At 41.5% G+C, this 26118-nt stretch overlaps 2 protein-coding genes across 6 annotated transcripts in view; one reads left to right on the top strand and one right to left on the bottom strand.

Annotated features, from left to right (window-relative positions):
- The first annotated feature begins 1132 nt into the window (after positions 1–1132).
- Positions 1133–25808, top strand: B3GALNT2 (beta-1,3-N-acetylgalactosaminyltransferase 2). Of its 3 annotated transcripts, none has more exons than XM_034060614.1 (12): positions 1133–1320; positions 7096–7189; positions 8504–8604; positions 9710–9903; positions 11231–11326; positions 15592–15702; positions 16394–16475; positions 17725–17908; positions 19531–19656; positions 22194–22353; positions 22755–22811; positions 23168–25808. In XM_034060614.1, exons 1-12 carry the CDS (start codon positions 1218–1220, stop codon positions 23300–23302), a joined length of 1443 nt encoding a protein of 480 aa, XP_033916505.1. In that variant the 5' UTR covers positions 1133–1217; the 3' UTR covers positions 23303–25808. The 3 variants fall into 3 exon arrangements, with proteins under 3 accessions (XP_033916505.1, XP_030902080.2, XP_033916504.1); XM_031046220.2 differs by having other exon boundaries at positions 7042–7189; XM_034060613.1 differs by having other exon boundaries at positions 1134–1320; positions 7042–7189; positions 16397–16475.
- Positions 24260–26118, bottom strand: part of TBCE (tubulin folding cofactor E) — a 28105-nt gene continuing 26246 nt past the window's right edge. For all 3 annotated transcript variants that reach the window (XM_031046230.2, XM_005145992.3, XM_031046231.2), the window contains exons 16-17: positions 24894–24985; positions 24260–24643 (exon numbers count right to left, since the gene is read on the bottom strand). In XM_031046230.2, coding sequence (XP_030902090.1) covers positions 24551–24643; positions 24894–24985 — 185 coding nt within the window. In that variant the 3' untranslated portion in view covers positions 24260–24550. The remainder of the gene's footprint in view (positions 24644–24893; positions 24986–26118) is intronic.

The following is a 26118-nucleotide window of genomic DNA, read 5'->3' as shown; positions in this document are numbered from 1 at the left end:
AAAAACCAGATTTTAGTCCTCTTTTCATAAAACCTCAATCATTTCTTTCAATTATACTTCATACATACCAGGTTTGATTAGTAAATTATGTGTTTCTGATAGAAGAGCACCAACCAGCATTTGTTCAAGCCTTGCAGCTATCACATATAAACTTCTAGTTTATACATTAACTTCCGAGAAGCCTCTGCTTATTTATCCACATAACTTTTTCAGGTAGACCCACCCTACAGGAGTCCAAGGAAACATTTCTCTTTGTTACCTGTGTTCAGAGGGACCAGAGACAAGTACCTTCCCAAGGTGCTAAGTTCATGCTCTCCCCCACCCAATCCTAGTTAAACCTCTTCAGTCAGTCCGGTGTTCTGCAGTCTGTATCCACCCAGCTTCTCAAAGTGGTGGCTGTAGGTATATGTGAAGCCGAGCTTGGATAGTTAGCATCTTGTAATGTTCTTCTGTAACAAGAACGCTGCTGTCGATTCCAGGCCGAGATCCAGTCACAGTTAGATACTTTGTCTGAATCCCCCCACCCCTGGAATTCCAGTCAAATAACGCGTTCCTTGATGGAGTGAAATACTCCAGAAACAGTTTGCAGTGCGTTGTAGTTCTTTGCTAAAGTGAAGCACTCTTTTCACTTTATTGGATTAGCAAAGGATTGTTCTGGAAAGCTACTTTGTTACTTACTATATGATGAGCTTTTTAGAGGCGGTATTGATCAGATAATAGTAGTGTTGCAGAAATGAAGATTAACCGGGGGAGAGCTGCCCCCACCCGGTGCCCCAGCCCCCAACCCTCAGCCCTCTGCTCTGGGCCGCCGTTCCCTGCGACTCTTCCCCTCCCACGGCATCTACGCTTCCCCGCCATTGAAACGTAAGGCAAAGCTGCGCTTCCCCACGGGACAGACGAGGCTCCCGACCGGCTCCCCCCACCGCCACCCGCCGTGCGCGGCAGACCCGGCCCCGCTCGCCTCTGCCTCCCGGGGCCGCGCCGCTCCGCCCCGCGGCATTGTGGGGGCTGTAGGCGTCCGCCGCCGCCGCCCGTGCTGCCGCTGTCCGCCGGCTCTGGGGTGGGACTGCAGCTCCCGGCGGCCGCGGGGCAGAGGGGCCCGGCCTGGGCGAGCGGCGGCGCGGGGAGGAGCCGCGGGCGGCCGAGTCGGCCCCGTCACCTCGGCGCCGCGGGGAGAGGCCGGCGCGGAGGGAAGAGGCTGGCTGCGGCGGCGGCCAATGCGAAACTGGCTGGTGTTGTTGTGCCCCTGTGCGGTCGGGGTCGCGGTGCACCTCTGGCTGCTGCTTGGCTGCCCCGGCGGCCCCGGGAGACACCCGGCAGGTAGGGCAGGGGCACCCCGGGCGGGCAGGGCTCCCTCGCCGCCGGGAAACTGGTGAGGAGAGGTCGGGGGTCTCGGGACTGGGCGCTTGAGGGGCTGGGGAACGGGGCGGCTGGGGACTGGGGCAGTTAGCGGGCCGGTGGCGACCCTGGGTGGGGGGTGGCCCGCGCGGAGAAGGGGGGCTGAGGAGCGGCTGTGGCAGTTAAACGGTCGTGGCCGACCCCCTGCTGCGTAGCGCCGCGGCCATGCCGCGTGTCTGTGGGCAGCGCTTCTACCGGCGGGTCTGGCTGCGGCTGCCGGCACCGGGGGGCAGCCAGACCCGCCGGGGACGGCTCCCGGAGCTCCCGCGTGGGTTCATCGTGAGGTACCGGCCGTTCCGTCGGGCAGTGGGTAGCCGCGCTGGCTCTGCGGCGCACACCGCAGGCACCGGCCGCCGTGCGGGGTTGTCGAGGGTGCGCTGCGGCGTCCTGTGGGGCTGAGCCCTTCCTGAACGTCTCCTGCGCCATGGGTGCCCTCCGCGCCCACCCATCCCACTTGTGCCGCGCTATTCCCGGTGCTAGGAGCAGCGCTCTGAGCCCTGCCGGGTCTGCCGTGGCGGTCTTCAACACCCCTGTGTGCAGAAAGTGACTCGCAGGGTGGGGTGTGATCCAGCACTGGTGAAATCAGACCCCGAAGGGCTGGAGTTGTGATCCTCGTAAAATGAGTTGCAGTTTTGAGGCCGCAGGTGTGCATACCTCATAGAAATACGCATCTGTTGGAACAGAAACTTTATCAGCTACTCATCGGTGCTGACAACATGAAGAAATACTTTACAGCGTATCTGGAAAAAAAAATGGCAAGGAGATCTGCTTAGAACTCTGTCTAGGGACCCAGTAGCCTGTTCATCGACAAAGCCACGCTTTGCTTGGGGTGCCAGTTTCTTGTGCTGTGAACACAACCGTGAGGAAACCAGAACCTGCTGATTGCCAGAGGCAACTAATAATGCAGGGGTGAAAGATCGTGTATGTTTGCACGTTCTGAAGGCTGCAGAGCTGTACGGGTGTCTCTGTGTCTGTATTCTGGCCATTGCATGTCAAATGAGTAGTGCTCACGCTTGAATTGTAAAAGAGCAGAAGTTCTGCCTGTTAGCCAGGACTGCGTTTGAATTGCCTGGTTGGGTTTGTTCCTCATCTTTCACTCTGCTACTTTTGTAACTTCATTGTGTTAATTTGGAGTTGGAAGTGGCACTGTGGAATCTCATTATGACCTCTCCTGCAGAAAGGTACTTTCCGCTAACAAGTATTTCTAAAGAAAATCCAGAAGTTTCTCAGCTGGGGAGCGAGGGAAGGATCTTTGCGCTTCAGAGATTCACTATTTCAAGCAGTTGTTATTGGCATGTGTTTGTTACTGTGAAACTGTTGTTCTGGATGAAGTTAGGATAATTAGGATTAAAAAAATTCAGTGCTTTTTTTTTAATACTGCAAGAGTAAGTGTTCGTTTTGTTTGTGAAAGGGTTATTTAGTTGTAACCTGTTGTGTAATGTGTTTACACGAGGAGAGAAAACCCGATACCTCTTATAAAAAGCGATCTTGTCTTTTACAGGAAAATGCTCAGTATTGTACGTGTGTGGTCTATTTGTAGGTCTGATTCTCGCATGATAATTTAAGGAAGAGTCTGCCTCTTAGTCTTCAAAGTACTGCCAAATGTACAAGCTGTAGTTACGGCTGCCTTGGCAGAGGGAAGAAGGATGGCTTAAGAGGCCTCTTCTGCTGGGATTTTGTATTGTATTTTTTTTGTTATATTCAGTATTTTGGTAACATCAGTGCATCCATATACAAGAGTAAGAAATGTCCCTATTTATTAAAAGGCTTCTTGATTCTGAAACTAGGAAGATCAGGTACTGCCTGAGAAAGCCAGTCTTGTTTCATTTGACTATTGAGGGATCTTTTTTGGTTACTGCTCCAGCACCTCATTATTACCTTCTAGCTGGAATCACTGCTGTGAATAAAAGCTAAATCTGATCATGGGGCAGTGTTTTACAATAGCTGTGACATAAAACACATTATTCATGTATTCTTCGATATTGCTGTGTGTCTCAGTAGTTGTGCAGTGTTGAACGGTTGCAAAATTAGCTACCAGTGGAGGTCAAAGGCAGGGTGAACAGCAGAGTTTAATTCCTCTCTCAGTAGTCATCATGCACATGTACACAAATGGAAATTTGTTAAAAAGTTAATAACCTGTTTTAATGATTATTTACCTTGACATTATTGACTTGCTAACCTGAGACTGGAATAGACATCTCTGGCCACCAATTCTCCTTACTACTTCTAATAAGCAACTCTTGGTCTCTGTCTTAAAATGGCAGCTGGGCAGCGTAAATTTGCTTAGTGAGGGTTGAGGGAGAAGCTGTTCCAGAAGGCTGTTGTCTTGATAAGAAATGTTTTCTCATTTCTGGCCTAAGCGCACTTGCAACTGGGTTATGCCCTTCTATTCTTAAGGCTTTCAGTTAAAAGGTCTTTCTCTTCCTTCAGGTACACCTCCATCATGTAACCATGGAGATCAAAGATATCTGTTTTAAACCTTTGTTTTCTTTAGCTGAGCAATTCATACCTTAAAGCTCATATAGTTCCAGCCCCCCTCTCCTGGATAGAAAGACCCTCTACTAGACCAGGTTGCTCCAAGCTCCCATCTAGCCTGGCCTTGAACACTGCCAGGGATGGAGCAGCCACAGCTTCTCTGGGCAACCTGTGCCAGCACCTCACCACCCTCACAGGGAAGATTTTTCCTAATATCTAATTTAAATTTACCTTCTTCCAGTTTAAAGCAATTCAGGTGCTTCTGACACCTACTGGCAAAATAGGCTTTGTTTCAGGACAGCATTTCATTTTTGCTGTTTGTAGGTCAGATGACTTGAAACAATGTTCCAGTCTTCACCCATTCTATCTACTTCTCTTCATCTATTGGAAGTATTGCCTTTAATAAAACTTCTTTCTTAACTATGCCGTGTGAAAGGCCTGTGGTCTGCCTGCATGCTTTGACCCTCAGTTGTTTCTCTCCCTGTGCAGTATTCTGACTTTCTCTGTGCTCTTGATCCATTTCATCTTGGTGTCACAGAAGACACAGAACACTTTTTTGTAGGCATTACTCTTTAATTGGAAAAAATAAACAGGATCAGTTCCAAGACCAAAGGCACTGGCCTTTGTTTCAGTGTCCTGACATTGGTGGCTCCTGCTTTCTTTTTGTTCATCAGTTAATGGGACTGTAATTCACATTTCCAAGCAAGACCACTGCAGGAACATGGTTTTAGTTTTAATTTAAGTCCTTGTCTAACTGGTTGCAAACAAGTGCTATCCAAAGGAAATTTGTGGGTAGGAAGCTTTAGTTAATTTTTGTAAAAATCTTAGATAAATGCTAATTATAAAATGACCTCAGAAACTTGGGAAGGAACAGACGGACCTGCTTTTAGCACTCCAGGTGGATTCATTGCTAATTGTGTGCTTTAATTGATGGCGTAAGTTTTATTGACTAGGAAATTACTCACTGTAGGGCTTCAGTTACAGAGCCTAATCAGAAAGCCCCACACATTCCATGTAATATGCTGCTACTTTGCTGATGCTGATGCCCTTTAAGACGTTATTCCTGTTACATTTCTGGGGGTGTGTGGCAGCTAAGAATTGGCCCTTTTGGTTTTGTTACAGTCAATCTTTTCCTAGTGAATAATTATGCAACAGATTAAAACCCACCATTTTCTAGAAGCTGCTTTTAGCCATCTGTTGTCCTGTGGTTCAGCACGTACTTCTTCAGGCGCTGGCCTCTGAAAGTGATGCCGTGCTCTGTAAGGAGAAATTCTCCCAAAATGTGTACTTTCTTAAGGAAACCAAGTTGTCTGAAGTCTGTTAAGCCTGTCTGTCAGGGAGTAGTAGGCTTGGTCACAAAGTTATTTCATATTTTGTAGGCATGAAAACACTAATAGGTTGGTGGCCTTGGAAATTGAAACCTTCCATCAGTGGGTCAGGTTTGGCACTGGCAGTACCTGTGCAGTTCTGCTTAAAATGCTGGTTGTTTCCCAGCCTTCATCTATGAGATCTTACTATAGCATTGTTTCCAGGGGTGGGCCATCCCCAACAAAAACAATCACCTCACCTGTGATGGGGATGAGATAACTGACAATCTACAACAAAAGTGACAGTATTTTCCAACTGAATTGGTGTTCTTTTTAGAGTTTGCAGTTATTCTGTAAACTGATGCCTGACACATTACAAACTACTAAGGAGCAGCACTGAAGCTGCTTTTTTGCGTTTTGGCGTTGAAGTAAGTGGCAAAGAGTACCAGTTCTGCCGGGGTTGGAAAGCAATGCTTCTGGCTGAAGGAAGGTCTTCACTAGTTGTCTTCTAAATTGCCTGCTGAGTAGGACAGCCTGGGAGCAGGCTTTTTGTTCTGTGGGATCAGAGACTGGTATGTTCTTTTCAAAGGATAAAGGTGCTGTGCTCCTCTCCCCCCAAAAAGGGGGTGGAGGGGGCATCATTTTCGGTGTTGCAAAAAGGATTTGATTTATTCCTTTAACGTCTATGCTTCTGATGCTTTTTCCATTGTTCCCAGATTTGTCTAGAAGTGTTCCAGTGCTGTATCATTAATGGTGTTTAGAGCACCATCATCCCATCAATATTACCATTGCGCTTTGCAATTCAGGACTCTGCTGTCCTGTTTCTTTAAGGGACTGCTATTGTGAAAACAGAAAAATCCAGACTCTGCCTGCAGAGGTTTTTCCTCTTTCAATCTGTAAAGCTTGTTCAAAAGCTTGTTTGAAGGCTTGTCCGTTTCAAGGAGTACTGTGCTCCCACAGAAACCAGGGGTGTGCATCTTATACCTCTGGTATAAAGTAGGTGCCACAGGGAAGTCCTGTAGCTCTGCTGGGAGAGAAACCTGTAATGCAGATGAGCTATACCAGATTACGTTAGGTGAAGAAGGTTAGAGAGAGGGAAAGACCTGCTTTTACTCATTGGTTTGTTCATTTTCTGTGTGTGTCAGCATTCTCTGAGTCCAGTTTAGTTCTGTCTGTTGTGTTTGTTTAGATCTTTAACAAAGCAGCACAGAAGAAAAAAAGCATTAAAAAACAGGAATATGACTGCAAAGTCTCAATAATAGGCAGAGATAACAACCTGGAGTGTGTGTGGGTTTTTTTTTGGAGGGGTATTTTTCCTTTTTAGTCTTATGAAGTGGATTAGTTGAGAATATCCTAAATAACTTGGGATAAATCATGCTGGAGGAGGCATCAGGGAGCAAACAAAAGGCCCAGATTGTCTCAAGAGTTCGCAGAGAGAGCAGTAGGACGTTGTGTCTTACCCACAAGGTTTGAGGTGTTTGACAGTAAAGAGAAGGCCAGCAAGAGCATGTTCTCAGGGGGCAGTTTGTTCATAGGACAGGCAGGCACATATTTAAAGAATGGAAGATGCTGTCAGTCAAAACCAGGGCTTACGTTCTTGCCTGCTTTGTGAGTCACAGTTTCTTAGCTTTGTCACTTACCTGAACTGACTTGCTTGGTGCAGGGCAGTAAAGTTGTCCTAGATTGCTAGTGAAGGCTATGGCATGTTGAAAATGTTTCCCTGATTGCAATAGGAATTTTGCTTCTTGTTGTATTTCAGGTTCCCATTTCTCTTGCTTTTGAGTTACGTTTTAATTATTGCTTCCAACTCAGGCCTGGTAATATGTGCATTCAATAAATCTTTGTCACTTTATATTTCTAGGTCCACTGGCCTTCTTTCCTCAGTGGAAGCTGAAACATTATGATGTTATTGTAGGTGTTTTGTCAGCTCGACACAATCATGAACTGCGCAGTGTTATAAGGAGCACTTGGTTCAAGCACCTGAAACAACATTCTGCACTGAGCCAACGGTAATTTTTAGTGTTTTGTAATTTGGGAGGGGGAAGACTAAAATGCTTAAATATCTTGATTTTTTTATTTTTTTAAGTATTTCCTTTGTTGCTTTATTTGTGAGCATCTTACACTCTATTTTTTTCTTGTTTTTACCTGCTTAGTATCATATGAGACTGTTTCTTCTTCTGGACTGTAACTTTTTAATGCAAGGAATAAAATGTAATTGTATGACTGTTCACTGCTGTTTGTTTTGTAATGACTTGCTACTGTTCATTGGTGACGTATAAGACTTTCCTTCTTCTGTGTTGCAATGCACAGTTTGTATGGGATACAAGTTGGAATGCTTAGTAATCCAGGATACTTCTAAGCAGACAGGATTGTGTTTGGTGAGAGAACCACAAAAAACTTAAAATAGCCTTAACTGCAGAGTGCAGGTTTATTTCCCACTGAGCCAGGTGCACAAAACTGCTGCAGTGTGAGTGACCAGCAGAACCCTTCCCGATTGCTTGTGTAGACCTGACATTCTTCACACAGCTCTGTTGTTGCTTAGAAAGTTCTGCTGCAGTTCATTCCTGGAAACTGTCATCTTGATAGGCCACATCTTGGTACCTGCCTTGCTCTGAAAGCCATTTACTGTTCTAAAATTTGGTGCCAGCACACAGTTTGGAGTGAAGCATAGCTACTTCAGGCATCTAAAAATGTCACCTTTCATAGCTTATATGGAGTTCTAGGATGATACTTAGCTGGCAGGTGAAAAGCTAGGCTATGGCGGATCCTCTTCATACTGCTTATTGTCTCCTCCTGACTGTTACACAATCATGATTTGGGCTGCAAAGAGCAACCTGTTGCGTTGCTACAATCCAAAATTGAAACATTTCGCTGTAACAGGTAGTCTGGAGTCCTTGCTCCTCTTTTGGTGCTGTATGTCTGGGTTTTTTCTTCCTTTTTTTTTTTTTCCATTGCCTTTTAAATGCAGAATATTTAAACATTTTTCAGTTAAGTAAGAAAGCCAGGTGGGGAAGGGCAGGTCTTTGGGATCCCTCAGTGTTGCCTTGGGTCCTTTCCTATTTAGTTTGCTGGCTGTCTTAAATCCCATTCCTAGCTGCTAGTCTTCCTGCATTCTCTTTGTGAAATGTGAAATGCTAATGTGGGTTTGGAATTGAGCCCCTAAGAGGAGATTCACGTGATTGCTTTGCATACAATCACCACTGATTTCTAAAGCATTCAAAGTCTTAATTCTGTGAAAGACAGGCTGTTGTGATTAAATAAGGTTATTGAAGATGGAGGGAGGAGGGAAGAGAACTGGTGTTAATAAAACCAAATTATTTTAGTGTCCTTGTGAAGTTTATAATAGGTGCACATGGTTGTGCTGTGCCAGTGGAGGACCGAGAAGACCCCTACTCCTGCAAACTTCTGAACATCAGTAACCCAGGTATAGCAGTTACCTTTTAAAAATTCTATGATCTGAACTAGAACTAATAATCTTTTCTGAGAGTAGTTTGGTTGCTTAACTGAGACAGCCAGGCTTGAAAATAAGTGCCATCTAGAACTTGCTGTCTTAGCAGTTGCATAATCTTTCTGTAAGTACCCTGTGCAGGTGTAAAAGGGAGAGATCTTTGGGGGTGTGAAGGGGAGGGGCATTGACTTCTAATGGATCTGTATTTTCCTTGCATTGGAGAACAGTCTCTCTCTCATAAAACATACATTTTTATCAGATCTCTGTGTAAAATGGGGTTGGAGAGAATCAGAATGACCTGGCATAGTGTCATGTGTGAAGAAAGTAGCAAGGCACCAGAGTCTCAAGTGTCAGATGGACTTCTCTGGTGACAAAGTGAATTCTAGGCAAGCCTGGCTGATTGGTTTTTCAGATTCTGCTCTAGAGAGAAAAAAATTAAGAAACGTACCATGGGCAAAATAGTAATTGCTGACATATAAAAAAACATGATTAAAATTGTACATTCTTCCTGTCACCTTTTGGCTTTTAATTTTTGCTCTTGAATTGCAAACTAACTTCAGACTGTTTGGTACTCTGAGCCATGATTCACCAGAAAATGAAACTTCTGTTATTTTCTCCTTGAATGACAACATCCACTGCTTAACCAATCTCGTGAGAATTAATGGTACCTCAGGGTTGAGGGAGGAAAACGTGCCAAAAAGCAGTCAGCAGAATTAAGGTGTATGCCATTTTGATGAATAATTATTTTAATATGCTAATATACAGGTATTCGTGCAGGCAAATAGCATTTTTGTCTTCACTCTGTATTTATTGTGTTTCTAATATTGTCTTTGTGGATATGTAGACATTGACTTGCAATTGCTGGTAGCCTGCACATTGCTACAATCGCTCTGAATTTCTCCTTGCTGCAGTCTGCAGCCAGTTGTATTTTATTCTCCAGCAATTGATTATCCTTGTGCATTTGCAAGACATGCTCATTAATTGGAATGCTTTGCATGTATCCAATGTGCTTCATGCATATCCAGTTTTAAAGAGCTATGAAGTCTTCTCACATTACCTCTGTCCTTTCTCTTTCATACAGTTTTGAATCAGGAAATTGAAGCATTCAGTCTCCCTGAGGATGTACCTTCTGAGCTATCTGAAGACAGAATTGTCAGTGTGAACTTTCGTGTACTTTACCCCATTGTCATTACCAGTCTTGGGGTATTTTATGAGGCTGATGGGGTGGGATTCCAGAGGAACATTACTGTAAAACTGTACCAGGCAGAACATGAGGTAGAGTATTGTAGTTTTCTTTTGAAAATGGACTAAAGCATGTTGTTACTTTATTGTGGATTAAATTCTTACAGAAAGCGACGTGCTGTATTGGTGATTAAAGGAGACGTGCTTAACTGACAAGCATATGAATAACACTTTTTTCTGTTGCATTGCAAATTCTTATTTCACATACACATCCCGGATGAGGAAAAGATGAAATGCTATAAGTTAATTTTAATGCTTTTTTGAAAGAACACTTGCATTTAATGCAAAGACACAATTTTGATTGTGTTTGAGGTTCTAAAGTATTGACAGGTGTTAAGGAATAAAAATTAGTCTGTTGAATATATTTAAAACACATAAGCAGAAAGACACATTTGGTGCCTTCAAGCAGAGAGATGCAGGACAATTGTAACTTTTTCTTGTCTGGCTTCTGGCAAGACATTTTGGGGTTTCTAGAAACTGTTATTATTTACAGGTAATAATCAAACTCTGGTGATAATTCCCCCCACTCCCAAGCTGTTATGGGTTTGATAGAATAGCTTAGTGCTAACCTGGAGGAAAAGAAATTAATTGGGTATGATTGTTGCATTTGGTATATTGCATTTATCTCTACCAGTAACTTGATAGGCTAATTTCAAGATTTCTGGCTATGCTACAGTAGAAGGAGTTTTAAAATTAAGCTAATAATGAAAATGAAATATAGAAAATATACTGAAATATGGTTATTGTGATGGACTTCCAAAGAATTGGAATAGACAGTTATAATAGACAAACAAAAAGTATATTTTAATCAGATTTATGTTTGCTAAATGTTTGAATTCTAAACCTTGAGAGCCTAAAAACTTGATCTGTATTACCTTTTTAATTCCAGTGAAGGAAAAAAAACTAGTATCATAGGAGTGCTTGGAGACTGTTTTCTGAAGATTGTGAGTCTGACAATGCAGTCTAGTGCAGAATCTTTTCAGTCATTTGGTGGCCTACATAATATAGTAGCAATTAAGTTTTAGGGGTCAGTTAATCCTCCAGTGCAATTAACAGTAGTCAGCTGTTTAAACAGAAGGCAGGAAGTCTGTAAACAAAGACAAGTCTGAGCGTTCCAAGTGATGTGTTCTGTTGGTTGGATTCTAGCTAAACTTGCCCTTTCATTCCATTGTTGATTGCTTCCACCATATCAACCCAATACTTGAATTCTGTGGAGTCTGAGACTGTTGTGAGAATAAAGCTTTCACTAAACTTTATACTATCAGTGAGCCTCCTTCCATTGTAACTAAGATGATCAAGATAATCTCACATCAAGTCTAATGTGTTTTGGGTATTTTTTTTTCTTTTCTGTTGCTCACAGGAACCTCTCTTCAGTGCTCGATTTAGTCCACCAAGCTGTGGAGTGCAAGTGAACAAATTGTGGTACAAGCCAGTGGAGCAGTTCATTTTGCCAGAGGTATGTGCAGAACTGCCTGCAGTCCTTTTAAATCAGCTGGAGAGACTGATAAAACTGGCCATTGCATGAGGCAGAAAAGAGCAAGTGAAGACTGCTGGAATGTTAGCTGAGGGGATATGCTGAGAATCAGAATTTCTTTTTCACCATCTCATTATCACCAGTAGTTTTCAAAGCAAAAGTCTGCAAAATACGAATTGATTTAAAAGTTACATTGACAAATAGTAGCAATTTCAGCAACTTTTTCAGTTCATGAGTGAAAATTGTGCCTGCTTCAATTCTGTGGAAGTGTTTACCAGAGAATGAGACACTTCTTTCCCCCTCCTGCTTTTTCATACATTAGTGCACAAGATGAGGAGGGGAGAATGGCACAGATTTTTAGGAAACAGCTGGAAAAGAGGTTACTCCTGATAACAGCAAGATGATGTGTGTTATGTTTGGAATGGTGGTATTAGTTGAGCAGTTGTAATGAAAAAGCTGTTACTGAGGGCTACTGAAATTTTGGTTGTTCCTTTTGTGAATGCACAAGTGAGGATTTTTTTTGTTCATTGAACCGTGCAGAAGCAACAAGAATTTAGAACTTCGAGATCTTTAGGAAGATCCATCTGTAATGTACTAGAGGAGGTATGTGGTGCACAGAAGACTGGCATTTGGAGTTTCAAAACCTGTCAACATCCTTTGGCAGAAGTGGGTTGTTTGTTTTTAATGGGAGCCCCCTCAGAAATCTGGGAGAAAACTGCCTTTTTGTCAGTAACGAGTGTTAACCTTCTTGCTTGTCCTGAGATACCGTTAGCTAAAGTAACAAGGCAGGGTCTATTTTTTTAAACCTCTTTGGGACTGGGGATGCAGTCCAAGAGCAGGGTTTTGGTATAGAGATATAGAACCTGCTTGTGCCTGTGTAGGATGGAAAGTGATTAACCACTGAAGGAATAGAATATAGGTAGGAAGAAACCTGATACTGTTACAGTGAACATTTAATGAATACAAGTTGATTTAGGATGAAAATTCTAGTTCAGTAGATGCTCCCAGGTACAAGGATCCCAGTGGACCAGTGATACCTCACTAAATATGTCAGCTGCCATTTTAGGCTGTTTCCCTCCACTTAAATGTTCTCCCAAACGACTGGATCCTTGCTGCTATTTCTGTAAGTTGTCTTTGGGTCTGGGTTGTTTTCTTATGCCAGAAATCAAGTGTTTATAAAAGAATGGAGCATAAAAGGAGAGGACATTTGGGGCGTGCTTAATCCCTGATTTATTCCTCTGGGTAAGAATGAATGCATTTGGAAGCCTGCTCTTTTAAAGGCAAATCAGCAGCTGATTAACTGGTTTCTCACCTGAAGCAGTTTTTACTGAATACTGTACATGTTTGTTATGCTGGCAGGAGACCTTTCTGGTGAGCAGACCTCTTGCAGTATTTTGTGCTATATGTTTGACAATCTAATTTGATACCAAAATGATTCATGTTTTTTTGCCTCTTTTAAAAAAGAGTATTGGTTAGTCAGTGGTTTGGTAGTTTAACATGTAAGCCTTTTCCCTGTAAGACTTTGTTCTGATACACTAAGATTCTAGGCAGTTGTAATTTTGCTATAAATGATTGCCATTTTCCTGAGAGGCAGATGGGAAGTATTTCATTTGGAAAGGGGATATTAGTATTCATATATTTCTTTGTGTGGGCTTCCTTAATCTGATACGTGTCATGCACTGAATGCTTACAGAATAACATGATGTTTCTAATGTAGATTAATAGGACTTATGCACAGCATGTAGTCTCCTGTGATACTTAGGATGCTGAACTGTACAAGATGATTCAGAGGAGATAGAATGCCCACATGTTCCTATCTACTTGTTTGAGAGCAATAAATTTAGTGAACTGTTTAATTGTCGTAAGATGGTTTCTGAGACATCTATTCTCTGCCTTTTCCCCTTCAAGAAATAATGGGTTGTACAGACTGCTGAGCAGTGTCATTCGTCTTCCAGCTGAAGTGCTGCTCTTTCTGTTGTCTTGGGGAAAGGAAGGGAAATGCGGCATTAGAATAAGCATCTGGCAAGCCAGATTGTCAAAGACAGAATCGATCATTCGGTTTGGGAATGACTGAAAGCACAGAAAAGCAGAACCATGAGCAGATAACTGAAACTCACACAGGCGCTCTTCCAGCCAAGTCTTAGGAATGCACTTACCCTGTCAAAAAGCCACGGGTTGCTTGCATGAAAATGGGACTCTGTACTATGCATGCTCTGTATTACTAATGGGGAGTAGTTGGAGAAACCAAAAGCAAATCACTGTTTCACATTAGGAAAGGAGTTTGACAGGTCTGCATTATGTCAGTACACCTGTTCGGTATTCACTGTAAATGCCACTGCGCTCTGGCAGCAACAAGGCTGGAATTTAAGTGGGGAAAAGGAGATGATGTCTCAGGTGTGCCACTGTTTTTTTTTTTGTTTCGCTTTAAGCATATTCAGGCCTCAGCTTACTTACTCAGTAAGCAGCTTAGAGTAAGAACAGCTGAAGGCTAAAGTCATTAGAAAATTTGCTTACAAGTCTCTCAACCTGGAAAATACGATAGTTTGCAGCTTTAGGACACCTTGCACTGAGGTTCACTGGTAATAACTGATTAAGACTCGTGGCACAGGTTTGAAGTCAGTATCAGTAATAGTGGTGAGAATTCTAATGTTTGTGGTTGCTAAGTGAAAGGACTCTCAGGCTCACTAAACAATTTACAAAACGCTGTGTGTGTAAACAGGGAAGGGAAGTGAGATTAGAGCCTAGTCCCTGCAGCAAAAACATTGGAATGGGAGACGACAGCCTCTGCAAATAGTGAAATTGAGCTTTTGGGATTTACTGTGCAGGGTATTAAGGGGTTCTGCAACTAAAAAAAATCAGTAGTTGTCTTTTTTTTTTTTTGGGTAACTCACAGGTAATTAAACAAACAAGGGGAAGATACTGAGCATGTAAGTCAGGCTTGAATAAACACTGACCAGCTCTCTCTATTATGTGATTGTAAAGCTGGCATTATAAATAATAGATGGGAGACTTTTGAAATATGCAGCTGGCATTATATACTGAGACTGCTGCAAATGTTAAGACCTACTTCTAGATGAAAACAAGGAATTGAGCTGAACTCTAAGCTAAACTTAATGGTATGTCAGTAACCGGGGAGTTTTTGGAGGTTTTTGGAGCACAAGGAAGCTGAAATGGAGAAGAGCTGAGAGGTCAGTACAAGTAAATAGACTTCCTACTGCAACAGAAATGCATCTACAAATAGTTGGAATCAGTTATTTCTCTGTTCCAAGGTCCACACTAGCTACTAGTGTTTTTCCTGTGAAACTGGAGAAACAAATAGGAATGCTCATCTAAGCAGTCGGGTATAATAATCACCCTGCACCTAGTCTGTACAACCTTGTTGTAAGGGTGAAATTGCTTTTAAAATATAAAAAAATGTAATACTACCAGTACTCTTGCCTGTACCACATAGCACTTGTCCCCTTGTGTGTTCTTGGGGGTCTTCAGGAAAGTCTTACATAAAATGGGTAATAGCTGGACTGCTAGCTGGATCAGTTGCAAGTTGAGGTGGAATGCTTTAAAGTGCAAGAACTTTCGGTTTTATTCTTGTGTGTATATCTATCTATCTACCTGTCTATCTATACACAGAAACCATGGAGTGACAGAACTTAAATAGGTAGTTAAACCCAGAAAGTTTTAAGTCTATTCATTTGTCTTCTTTCCCAAGACGGGAGGTCAGAGTTCTGTGACTCTCCTACAGTAGCTTGTGACAGCTTTGCCAGGATAAAGGTGGCTGCATTTTCCTTTGGGTTTTGCTGATGTCAGGATTGAGTCTCTGATCTCTGGTTTTGGCAGATAACTAAAAAGCTGCTCTTATTTCCAGATCCGTTTTAACGTATTCTCTTTGTAATGCTGGATTGTGTAGTTGATTTTTAAAAATTCACTTCAGGTCATCTTTAAATGCCATCTTAGTGAAGTTAAAAATCCAAAGCCTTTTACAGGAGGCTTCTGTTAAAAGTTTAATGTTCCCAATACAGAGATTCATGATTAGTCTTAAAAGCATGATTACATGTTACTGAGTTTCACAGATGTATTTCTTTCATGTGTAGCTTGTTTTACTTACACTTCAATAAAAATATCTTAGGCTGTGCGTTCAGGCTGTAACTTTCATGAAGCTGACTATTTTAAAATAAAACCCCCAAACTGTTTGATTTTCATCCTTTGAAGTCATTGAATAGCTGCATAACAGCGTTTTACTCTTTTACCAGAGTTTTGAAGGTACCATTGTGTGGGAAAGCCAGGATCTTCAGGGTCTTGTTTCAAGAAACCTTCATAAAGTGACGGTGAACGATGGAGGGGGTGTTTTCAGAGTCATTACTGTGAGTCACATCACTTTCCCTTTCACCATGCTTCTATTTTACTTTCATGTCTTGGGTATTTATCATTTCACTTTCCTGTATGACTCTGTAGATCATTAATTCAGTTGGCCTTCTTCTGTTGTCTTAGAGGGCAGGTTTGCTTTCCCTGGGGAAAGGAAAAGGACATGGAAAAAATTATGCTAAGAAGTGGCGTTTTCTTTTAATTTGAAGGGAGTAAAGTTCATCTGTTGTCTTTGTCAGGTGTGAAGCAGTATCAGTGTATCAAATGGCAAAATGTGGTTCAAAAATCCTGTGCTGTACTCCCAGCTGATGAAATTACGCCTGTTTCTTGCTTTTTGGCAGTGTGTCTCTCTTCCTGTCAAAACAGTGCTTGCTTAAACGCGCTGTGCTGTTGTAACTTAGCATTAACCATAAATAACTTTACATTCTGATCTCTGCTTTGAAACCAGTTTTCTAAAAGTTTCAGTGGGACCGTTGGTTTGAAGTGAAACTTCAAAAAATGCCACAAAACTTAACTTTACAGTTAAAAATGTTAGCCTGAGTCATCCATTATGCAGGTACCTAAACCGCAAGAGCTTTAAGTGAATTTAATTCTTAGGTGCAGAAAACATCACACCTTCAAACCACAGGGAAAAACAAATCAGTAATGAGAGATGAAGTGATTTATTTCTTTCCCTTTATCTGTCCCTAGCAGGCAGGGGAAGGGTCACTGCCACATGAGCTCACAGAAGGTGTGGAGGGAATAGCAGGAGGTTTTATCTACACTATTCAAGGTAAGTCTACAAAATGTAGCATCACATTTGATGTTAATATAAAACAGGAACTTTAAATTACATTTCTGAGGTAAAATTTGTGCTGTCTCCATGAAGTTGATCATCTTGTTTTCTTCTAGTAGAAACAATTACTTTCTTTCAATTTCTGGGGGGAAGGGGTGGTGGTGTAATGTCAATGTCCTGATGTGGTTTCATTGCTTCCCTTTGGTCAGCCACGTCGACTGACTTGTAACCCTTTGTCTTTTTAATAGAAATACCTTTTTTTATCTAGACTCTCTTCTCTGTCCTTTTTGTTACCCAAACCCAAGTTAAAAAAGATTGTGAAAGTTATCAAGGAAAGATTTCATTGCACATTTTTCCAGTCCTGCTACTTCTTCTAGAAGTACTGTGTTGTGATGTTTAATGTTAACTGCTGACAGATAGTGACTACCCAACATAGCTTGCTTTTCCACCCTTGTTGTTGGTGTTTTACACACTTTTCAGCAGAATGTTCAGAGACTCCATAGAAGCCCTTTCCAATGCCTGAGATTTCAGCTACATAGCACTAGAGATGTATTCTTGTTAGTCCATCATAGCCAACGGAAGGAGCGACCTTCAGAGTGTTATTCCCATGGCCTGGTAGATACAACTGGGCATCTGTTGTCTTCTTATCTGTGTAGGAGCCTAAACTGAGGTGTGCTAGAGCCTTTATTCAGAAAGTTCTTCAATACCACAAACTATCTCCTTACAACAAATTTAGTATTCCTACAACCCTGAGCCTCTACCAGCAGTCAGTTCTGTGATGCAGTTCAGCAGGGGCTACCCATGCTATATCAAAGCAATATGAATTTGATTATATTTAGCTTCAGATTTTTGTTTGGTTGCTTGGGAGTTTATTTTTTTTTATGCTAGATAGACATGCTTAGGAGCCATTGATGTAACGGCAGCCTTTTTACTCTGCCCATAAGAGTTAATAGGGAAGTCCCAAACAGCTCTTTATATTAAAGACCCTTAAAAAGTTGAATCCTTTCATTACTGAAAAGTTAGAGAATACTTTTCAACTTTAACTTTCCGTATCAAACCTTACACAAAAAATCTGCAACTTTTAATTATTTCATAGAAATTTTTAATTACAGGATTTTCATAACCCTGTTGAGTTGAACACTTCTTGAGATTCATTTGTCAATATGTCATGTGTGATCTGAGAGAAGCATCTGAAACAGAATGTAGAGATGCATCTTTGTTTGATGATAGGTGTTGTTTCTCTCAGAAGGTGATGCTCTTCTGAAAAGCCTCCATACTCGCCCAGAAAGGTTTACGAGTCACATAAAAAATCTTGACAAAGAAGATGCTTTACTGAAGGAAGAAAGCGGCACCTATGATGATATTGTCTTTGTAGATGTTATTGACACTTACAGAAATGTTCCAGCCAAGCTGCTGAACTTCTACCGATGGTAAGTTGTAAAGAAAGTATTTCCTCTTGGAAATGCTGTTTGTAGGGCAAGGTGATTCAGCACATTACTCACCTGACAGGTTCCATGAAATACATAGCTGTATCTCACAATTTTGGGGGCATGTAATGAGCAACGTAACAGGATCTCTGTTTCTTGAATGCTGACCCTTGGTGCCTCTGGTGAGCATACACTGGCAAGACAGGCTTCTGCTCTAGGAGTCTTGGTGTGAAAACTTCCTTGCTTCCTTGAAATTTCTTTTGTTTCTGACTGAAAACTAGCAGCTTTGACTTTATAAGGGATTGCTTTTGACCAGTTTGTATACTTAGTGTTTCAGTTTGTTTGATTGTTGGCCTGCCACTGGGCACACCTGAAAAGAGCTTGGCTCTGTCTATTTACACCATCACTTCAGGAATTTATACACATTGGTGATGCTCCCTGAGCCTTCGCCAGGCTCAACAGTCCCAGCACTCTCAGCATCTCCTCATAGGAGAGATGCTCCAGTCACTTGATCATCTTGGTGGCCCTTTGGTGCACTCTCCATCCAGTCTGTCCATGTCTCTTGTACAGTGGTGCCTAAGGCAGCACCTTGTACTCCAGATGTAGCATCACCAGCGCTGAGTAGAGGGGAAGGACAGGGAGCTTGTGTACAGGTGGGGCAGAAGGCTGCCTGGAAGAATTTTCACAGTGTATTCCATTGTGTTGAATCTAGTAAGTTTATTACCTCAAATTTATAACTCTTTCCATTACTCTGAGACAACTGTTTCAATTAATTGATGTTGCCCTGGAGGAAGAAGTAGCCAAGAGTTCTAGTTGCTTGTAAGATTATGCCCTTATCTAACAAATTAATGATTGTGAATGTAACTGAAAAACTGAACCATGTTTTCAGTTCTAAAAGGGGAGCTTAAATGACAAGACTTAGATCTTTGTGATCATTTCTTACAGGTTAGCAAATTTTTCAAGATTTAGTAATCAAAAGCTTCAGGAAAATGCCTTTCTTAGTAAGAGTTACCCTTAAAACCAATGTTCCTTTAATCAACCCAGGAATAGTGCCTAGAATCTTAATCTGTTTTGGGTATTTTACAAATGACGGATGTTCAACTGTTTCAAACAGGTGTAAAGATTACTTTTGTCATATTTGAAGGGTGCTTTACTGAGGAAGAATTAAATACCAAGTTGTTTCCACAGATGTTTCTTACAGCCTTCTGCAGTTGTATCGCCCTTGAACTGACTGTCTCATCCTGAAGAATAGGCTACTGACATGTAGCCAGTGGCTTTTAACAGCTGTGCTGCCATCCTCATCAGGGATTCATATTCCTCTGAGGTCAATACTGTTTAAGACAGATTAGTACACCCACCATCTGTCTTGGAGAACAAAACTTCCAAGTTCATTTTCTTCTGCTCATACATAAATCCATGTTGTAAGATCATCATTGGATGCAGCTGCCATCTCCTTTCTGTAGTGAGTCAGCCTTGGTCAGTAGGGAAAGCATTTACAAGCCAAGGGTAGGAAAGACATTCCTTCCCCCTGTGGCTCCCTAAAAACCCTTGTGGCATGTTCTGTTGTGTAACTGTAGTTTGTGGGCTGCAGCTCAGCATCTCATTGCTTTTCTTTTTGGCTACAGGACAGTTGAATCGACAAGCTTTGATTTGTTGCTGAAGACCGATGACGACTGCTACATTGATTTGGAGGCTGTTTTTAACAGGATAATGCAGAAAAAATTGGACAGGCCAAACATTTGGTGGGGGAAGTGAGTTGTTTTTATTTTAACTTAAGAGATACCACATCTTTAGTGAATGCTTTACTGCTTTAAGTCTGTTTTCATGTGGGTTTTCCTCTTCTGTCTACGGAAGCTAGTTATAAAAAGCAGGACTTTTGTATGTGTAAAACTTTGAAACTCAGAATAGAGAAATCAGTTGTTCACAATAGCTTTCCAGATTGTGTCTTTACAACGAGTTAACTTGCTGAATATCTTGGTTTTAAAATGTGTTGCATACATCTTTGCTGTGATACTTAAGTAAATAAAAGTATTCCAGCAATGACGTTAAAAGGCCAGTATGTACTAGACTTGTAAATGTTACTTTTTTTGAAGCCATTGTGATTTTTCTGGTGGGCTTGAAGAAATAGGATAAATGGGAGAAACAAAATTGCCTTTATAGTCTGCACTTTATTTGAGATGGTAGATCTGATTCATGAATTCTTGATTGAGTTTCCCAGCCTGTGAATAACTAGGAGGATCAAAATAGCCCATCTCTTCCTTTCCTTCCAACCATGGAATGCATTGCTACACTGCTGTAACATCCAATGGAGCAGAAATGCTATGCTGCTGTAGCATTCAGTATAGCACAATGGCTCAATGTGTTTTCCTGTTGCCATCTGCTTACTGAAGAAAAGCTGGCCTTTGCTGCTAAAGGTGGCTTGCTTCATAAATCTGGTACTGACTGTGCTTACTCATAAGGTGATTTAATAAGGGGTGTGTGTGTGTGTGTGTAAAATAGCTAGCTATCTTGTGTTGATCTCAAAGATCTGGGTGGTGAGCATGTGTTCTGTAGCCTGTAGCCTGTAGAACAACTCTTGAGTGCCTGGTGCCTATTCAAATTTACCTCAAGACAAGGCTAAGAGTGAAGGTGAGGTGGGTTCCTTCTAGCAATTTAAAAGGTCAGGATCTTCTGAACAAGGTGGTGACCAACTTGTAAAAGTTAAAACACTACCGTGTGTAAGCTGTCTGGGCTGCTGTTCCAGCTGATGCAGAGAAAGCTCTTCTGGACTATGTTCTTGGCTGTTAGAGCCAAGGTTGCAACACCAAAGAGATTGCTGTCCTTCTCTCTGGTGTCTGTCCCCACCCATGCAATGGTAGGTGTCCCCTGTCTTTGTGTTGCTGCCTGTTATGGGCATGTTCCTTGGCCAGAGTTTTCTGGTTATGTGTTCTGCTTTTTGTGTAAACACCAAGTATGCAGGTGTCTTCTGAGTGGTTCTGGGGACCCTTACAAGCTCTCCTGACTTTAGACTCAGTGACATCTTGTATATTTAGACTTGAGCATTGAAGCAAAGTAAAAATGAAACGCTTTTAGGTTTCTCCCTGAGCTGGTTGTGTTGTGGATACCTTAATTTCCTGAGCAGAAGGTTCATGTATCATATAGGTATAACCCTCCTCAGTCTGGAGGGGTTTGCATCCTTCCTGCTATGACATGCCAGAGAGAGAGACACTGAACCTAAAGTGAATTCAGGGATCAGATCTGACTTTTATCTGCTTGGTGCTTTTAGCATGTCAGCTTCAGCTGTAAATATGTGGAGTCTGGTAAAAGATCTGCCACTCAAATGCAGTTCCTCCCCCTGCAGGGCTGTTGTCTGAGGTAACAATTCTTAGAAGCTCACTAAAGCTTTTTGCTGCTTGTGCTCATGACTTGAGCCTGTTTGCAAAAAGGGGCAGAACCTGCTGCATTGGCATAGTTATGACACTTACTTAGCTCTGAGAGTGTGAAGTACTGTGAGTGCAATGGCACCAGCCTGTTCCTAAACAAGAGAAGCAGAGCATTTCTCACTGCCTGGCACAGCAGTTTAACAGAGTCTGTAGTGCTGTGTGGTGCAGCAGGGTGTTAAAGCTGTGCTGCACTGCCTGGGGATGGGAATTGGTGTGAATAGAGTGTGCACGGCAGGCTTTCTGCAGGCCTCCAGTAGCGAGTACAGTCTGTCTTAGAGAAGATGAGTGCCAGGAAGGTTTTTTTGTAATTCTGATGGAAGCCTTTGCTTATCATCCACTTTGCTGAGTTTAATCTGGAAAGCAGCTAAGAGAAGGTATATATAAAACCCAATACTTAGCCTTGCTTCCTGTTTCTTAAGCAGCCACTAGTTTTATTAGGAAAATGGAATGCGTAACATGGTTGTAACTGCACTCCTGCTGGAGGCACCAACTTTGTGTTGTGTTGGTTAACCAAAGGCACACAGATGTGCCATTACAGAAGACAGGTAAGGCTACCTGCGCTTACCTGGATCAAAACCCAGCAGCAGGTGCAGACATGCTTTAAGACCTGACTGTCAGTGTTGTATTTGTTTCTGTTTTGAGAACTTTCTATCCTTATCCAAGATTGAGACCAAACAATAGTTACACTTAAAGTTGTTGTGTTTGATTACATGGGTGCTCTGGAGAGCTAAGTCTAGGAATTATAATCACCTTCTGCTTCTTCCTGTTACTATTGTTTATCATCAATATTACTTCAGTTGTTAGCAGTGTTCATAGCTTTCACAGAGAGCTTTGTCTAAGCATCTCACGGCTAATGTTGTCTTCAGTTTCAGACTGAATTGGGCAGTTGATCGTACTGGTAAATGGCAAGAGCTGGAGTACCCAAGCCCTGCGTATCCAGCTTTTGCTTGTGGGTCTGGCTATGTCATCTCCAAAGACATTGTTCAGTGGCTGGCAAGCAACTCTGAAAGATTAAAGACATACCAGGTAGGAAGACATTGGTTCACTTAAACTTGTCTGGGGAGCAGCATGTGTACTGTATGAGTTGGAAAGAACATTGCTCAAATGTTTGTCTTGGGTTGTCCTAGTTGGCTTTTTGCAGTGCTTTTTGTTGCTACGCTTAGTGTCTGTTGTAGGTCGAAGCACAACTATGCTGGACTGAGAACCTCTGGAGCTGTAATACTCTCTTTTTTTTTTAAAAACAATGTATTTTCAGAGGAAAGCTGGAAGGATTAATTTAACACCTCTAAAATATACAGACATAGCTTTTTGTGAATTAGGATAAATTGCATTATGTACCAGCAGTAAAAAAAAGGTAACTACAAAGTCATGCCTCTTGCTTTCCTGGTGCTAACATCTGTATGGTTTCTCTTAATGTGTCATCTCAGGGTGAAGATGTGAGTATGGGCATCTGGATGGCAGCTGTAGGACCTAAGCGATATCAAGTAAGTCTGAAGAAATTCCCTGTGCTTTTGGAAAGAGAACATGCCTGTTGGTCCAGCTAGCATAAAATAGGGAAATTATATTTTTTAAATAAAAATAAATATATAAAAGCAATTGGATTAAAATCCAGAAAACTGTTCAGAGGAATTTAAAAGAAAAAAACCCTAAAATCACAACCCCCTCATGTTCCAAATAGGTCTAGCAGATCTAAGGGACATAGAGACACCTTGAGCTGGTGACCTCTAGGTGCAGTCTGTTGCTAGACACAATGAAAACCTGATTCTTGGAAGTAAAGACTTTTGAAGACTAAATTATTTGTAAGAAAAATAATTGAAATGGTTCTCTCTCTAACAAACAGGATAGCCTCTGGTTATGTGAGAAGACGTGTGAGAGTGGCATGCTGTCTTCCCCACAGTACTCTCCCCAGGAACTGAGAGAGCTCTGGAGACTAAAGGAACTTTGTGGAGACCCTTGTAGATGTGAGGAAAGATGATGGATTTGCCTTGGAAAACAGGGTAGCATATAATGATCATGGAAAAGTGTACATTTGGATTCATTCTTGGAACAATAAGGAGTATTAAGGTATCTTTAATGTTGGCTTTCAACTAAAGTATTACAATATTTGCACATCCCTTTTGATAATTACAAGTGGACTGATACTATTAATTTTCTATTGTATAGGTGTTGATCTGACAAAAACCAAAATGTTTAAGATAAAAAATTTCCTTTTTATATAAAGTCAAAGACCTACTTGTAATTAATAAATGCACATAAGAATGCCAACTAGCCTGTCTTTTATAAATTAAAGTACTACTGATTTAGCTCAGTGTAGAGATGTACCAGGCTCCAGTGGAGAGCTGTGCTCAGCACCAGGGCCCTGGGTGATAACTGCTGCAGCCAGTCCTGTGCTGTGCGAGGAGCTGCCCTCGGCTGTGCAGGGGCTGGGACAGGTAGGGGTTAGGATTTATGTTTAGTTGTTTATATTGTTGTCATTTTAGGTTGCTTATACCAAATCTTCAAGTACTGCAAACTTGTCCTGATTAGGAGGGATTGCTGATAGCTCACTGTGGTGTTTAGATATGAGTCTGAGGGTACACGAAGGGAAGTAAAGAAAGATTGAAGCACATGGAAGAAAGTAAGGGAAACAGCAATGCCTTGCAGTATGCTGAGAACTTATTTATGGTGTGGTATGTTAACAGTGTGGTACTGATAGAATAAAGGTCTATCAGATTTTGACCTTAAATAGTCTAAGGCTGTGTAGATACTTCTATGATTATGCTGTTTTACTTTTGTTTGCTTTAAGGTAGGTGAAAACAAAGTGAGCAAGTAGCCTCTTTCAGTGCAGCACTAATTTTGTCCTATTTTATACACAGAGAGATCACAACTAAATCAAAATCACGTACTTAGTTCACAAAAGAAATTGTCACCGCTGCAGTGGGAAGGCACTGTATGAAATTTTGGCAAAAAGGTTACCTTGAGTTTTATTTCATTTAAGCATTTAAGAACTATTTGGTATCTCTCAAGTAAGATGATTCAGTCAAAAGCAAATGCTTTCACGGAGACTGACAATCAAGTTTAGGAGCTGACAGTATTGTGTACCCCTCGGTGCCACATGTTAGAGGGTCACATTCTCCCATATGTTTGTTCAGGCACAGGCTGTCTCCACTGTCTGCGGGCAGCCTTTAAATCCTCTGCTGCTCCAGCGCTGGTTGTTCCCTCAGTCTGTTACGAGAGTCCCTTCTTACCACCGTACTAGCACACAGTCTCCACTCTCTATTGAGTAGAACTGCAGAGGCTTTAAGTCATTGTCTAGTTCAACTTCTTTTCCTTCCAGCTAGAAATAAGAAAGGAAAAAAACCTGATCAGACTTACACTGAAACCTGCTCACGTAAACCAAATATAGATCAGGCAGTTGCAGTCAGGAGGATTTGGCATATTACAGGAATGAAATTGGGTCCTAAATTAACAGTATGAAGTCTGGCCTCCTTAAGGAAATCAATGTCATTAGGTAGGAGTTTAGAACATGCTATTGCCCTCTAGCAGCATGCAGCATTTTATTGTTAAATTACACATTTTTAACTTACTTTAGAACTTTCATAGGACAGTTTCAGTTCTGAACCAGGAATTTTCAGTAGCCGATACAGCAATCCTTTGACCCTCTGAATAGTCATAGACTCTGCCAAGGGAAAAGAAATAAAAGTTATTAGAAAAATGCTGCTAGCACTGAGCTGTAGCAAAGTACTAGTGTTTCAACTGTACTTGCTTATAGCAACAGTGAAAGGCTGTATTGCTGCTTCAGTTCTAACATTGCAATAATACCTTTTGTACCTGAAACCATAACTGCTAATATAAAACTGAAAATGGTTTAATCTCTGGGGGATAGGACAGGATATGCTACTATGGTTCAGGCACTCTGATCCCTTGTACCAAACTGAAGTGTTACAGCTTCATAATTTACCTTTTTGGAGTTTGTATTTACTATGTGCTAAACCAAGTGACCTTTGGGACAGGCACCAGTCAGGTTCTGACCACTTGCGTCTGGTGACTCTTCCCTGAAGTTTTCATTACCAGGAATTGGCTTTCCCAGCAGAAAAAAGTGAATGTCCCTGTGGAACTAACACCATTCTTAAAATGGCATTACATTAAGTAGTCCCAAATTGCCAGCAGAGTTGTAGAGTGCTTTATATTACTAAGTCAGTTACACAAAGGGATATTTTTTATAATGGATCTGGAATGAGTAAATGTAGTTTGTTCCAGAGGCGATACCTGTGTTTGCAATAGACACACTCAATTTTTTGGTTGAACTTTCACTTCTTTTGAAGCTTTACCTAAAGGCACAGCAATAGTGAGTTATTCCTGTAATACCACACATTGTACTTAGACAAATATTTTTCTATCAAGCATTTTTGTAAAAGCTGTATCTATCTGATTTTATGCAACTTGTGATAATAAATGTGATTTTTATTTTAGAATAAAGCTCGAGTAAGTCTTTTCTCTCAGACTTCATTTCACATCTTTTCCAAAACACCAGTCTGATTTAGAACAAAGTCTATTCATACTAGTCTCACTACAGGCACTAAAACTTCAAAGGACAAATCTGATACAGGTCAGAATTAGATTTCTAACTTAATGTGTTAGATACTAGATCTTACTATCTTGTTATTTAGTTAATACTGTTATGAGGTTTCATAATTGTTAATTAGCCTTTGATTGCCTCAAACATTTATCATGAAATGAGCAGCAGAAGTTGTAAGACAAGCATCAGCTTTCAATCTTCAAGCTGGACTAAAAGTAAGTATGAAGGTCAGA

The sequence above is a fragment of the Melopsittacus undulatus genome, chromosome 3 (genome assembly GCF_012275295.1).
Source record: "Melopsittacus undulatus isolate bMelUnd1 chromosome 3, bMelUnd1.mat.Z, whole genome shotgun sequence".
NCBI classification, from domain to species: domain Eukaryota; kingdom Metazoa; phylum Chordata; class Aves; order Psittaciformes; family Psittaculidae; genus Melopsittacus; species Melopsittacus undulatus.
Note: the sequence above shows the minus strand (reverse complement) of the source record. Positions and strands in the feature narration are given on the sequence as shown.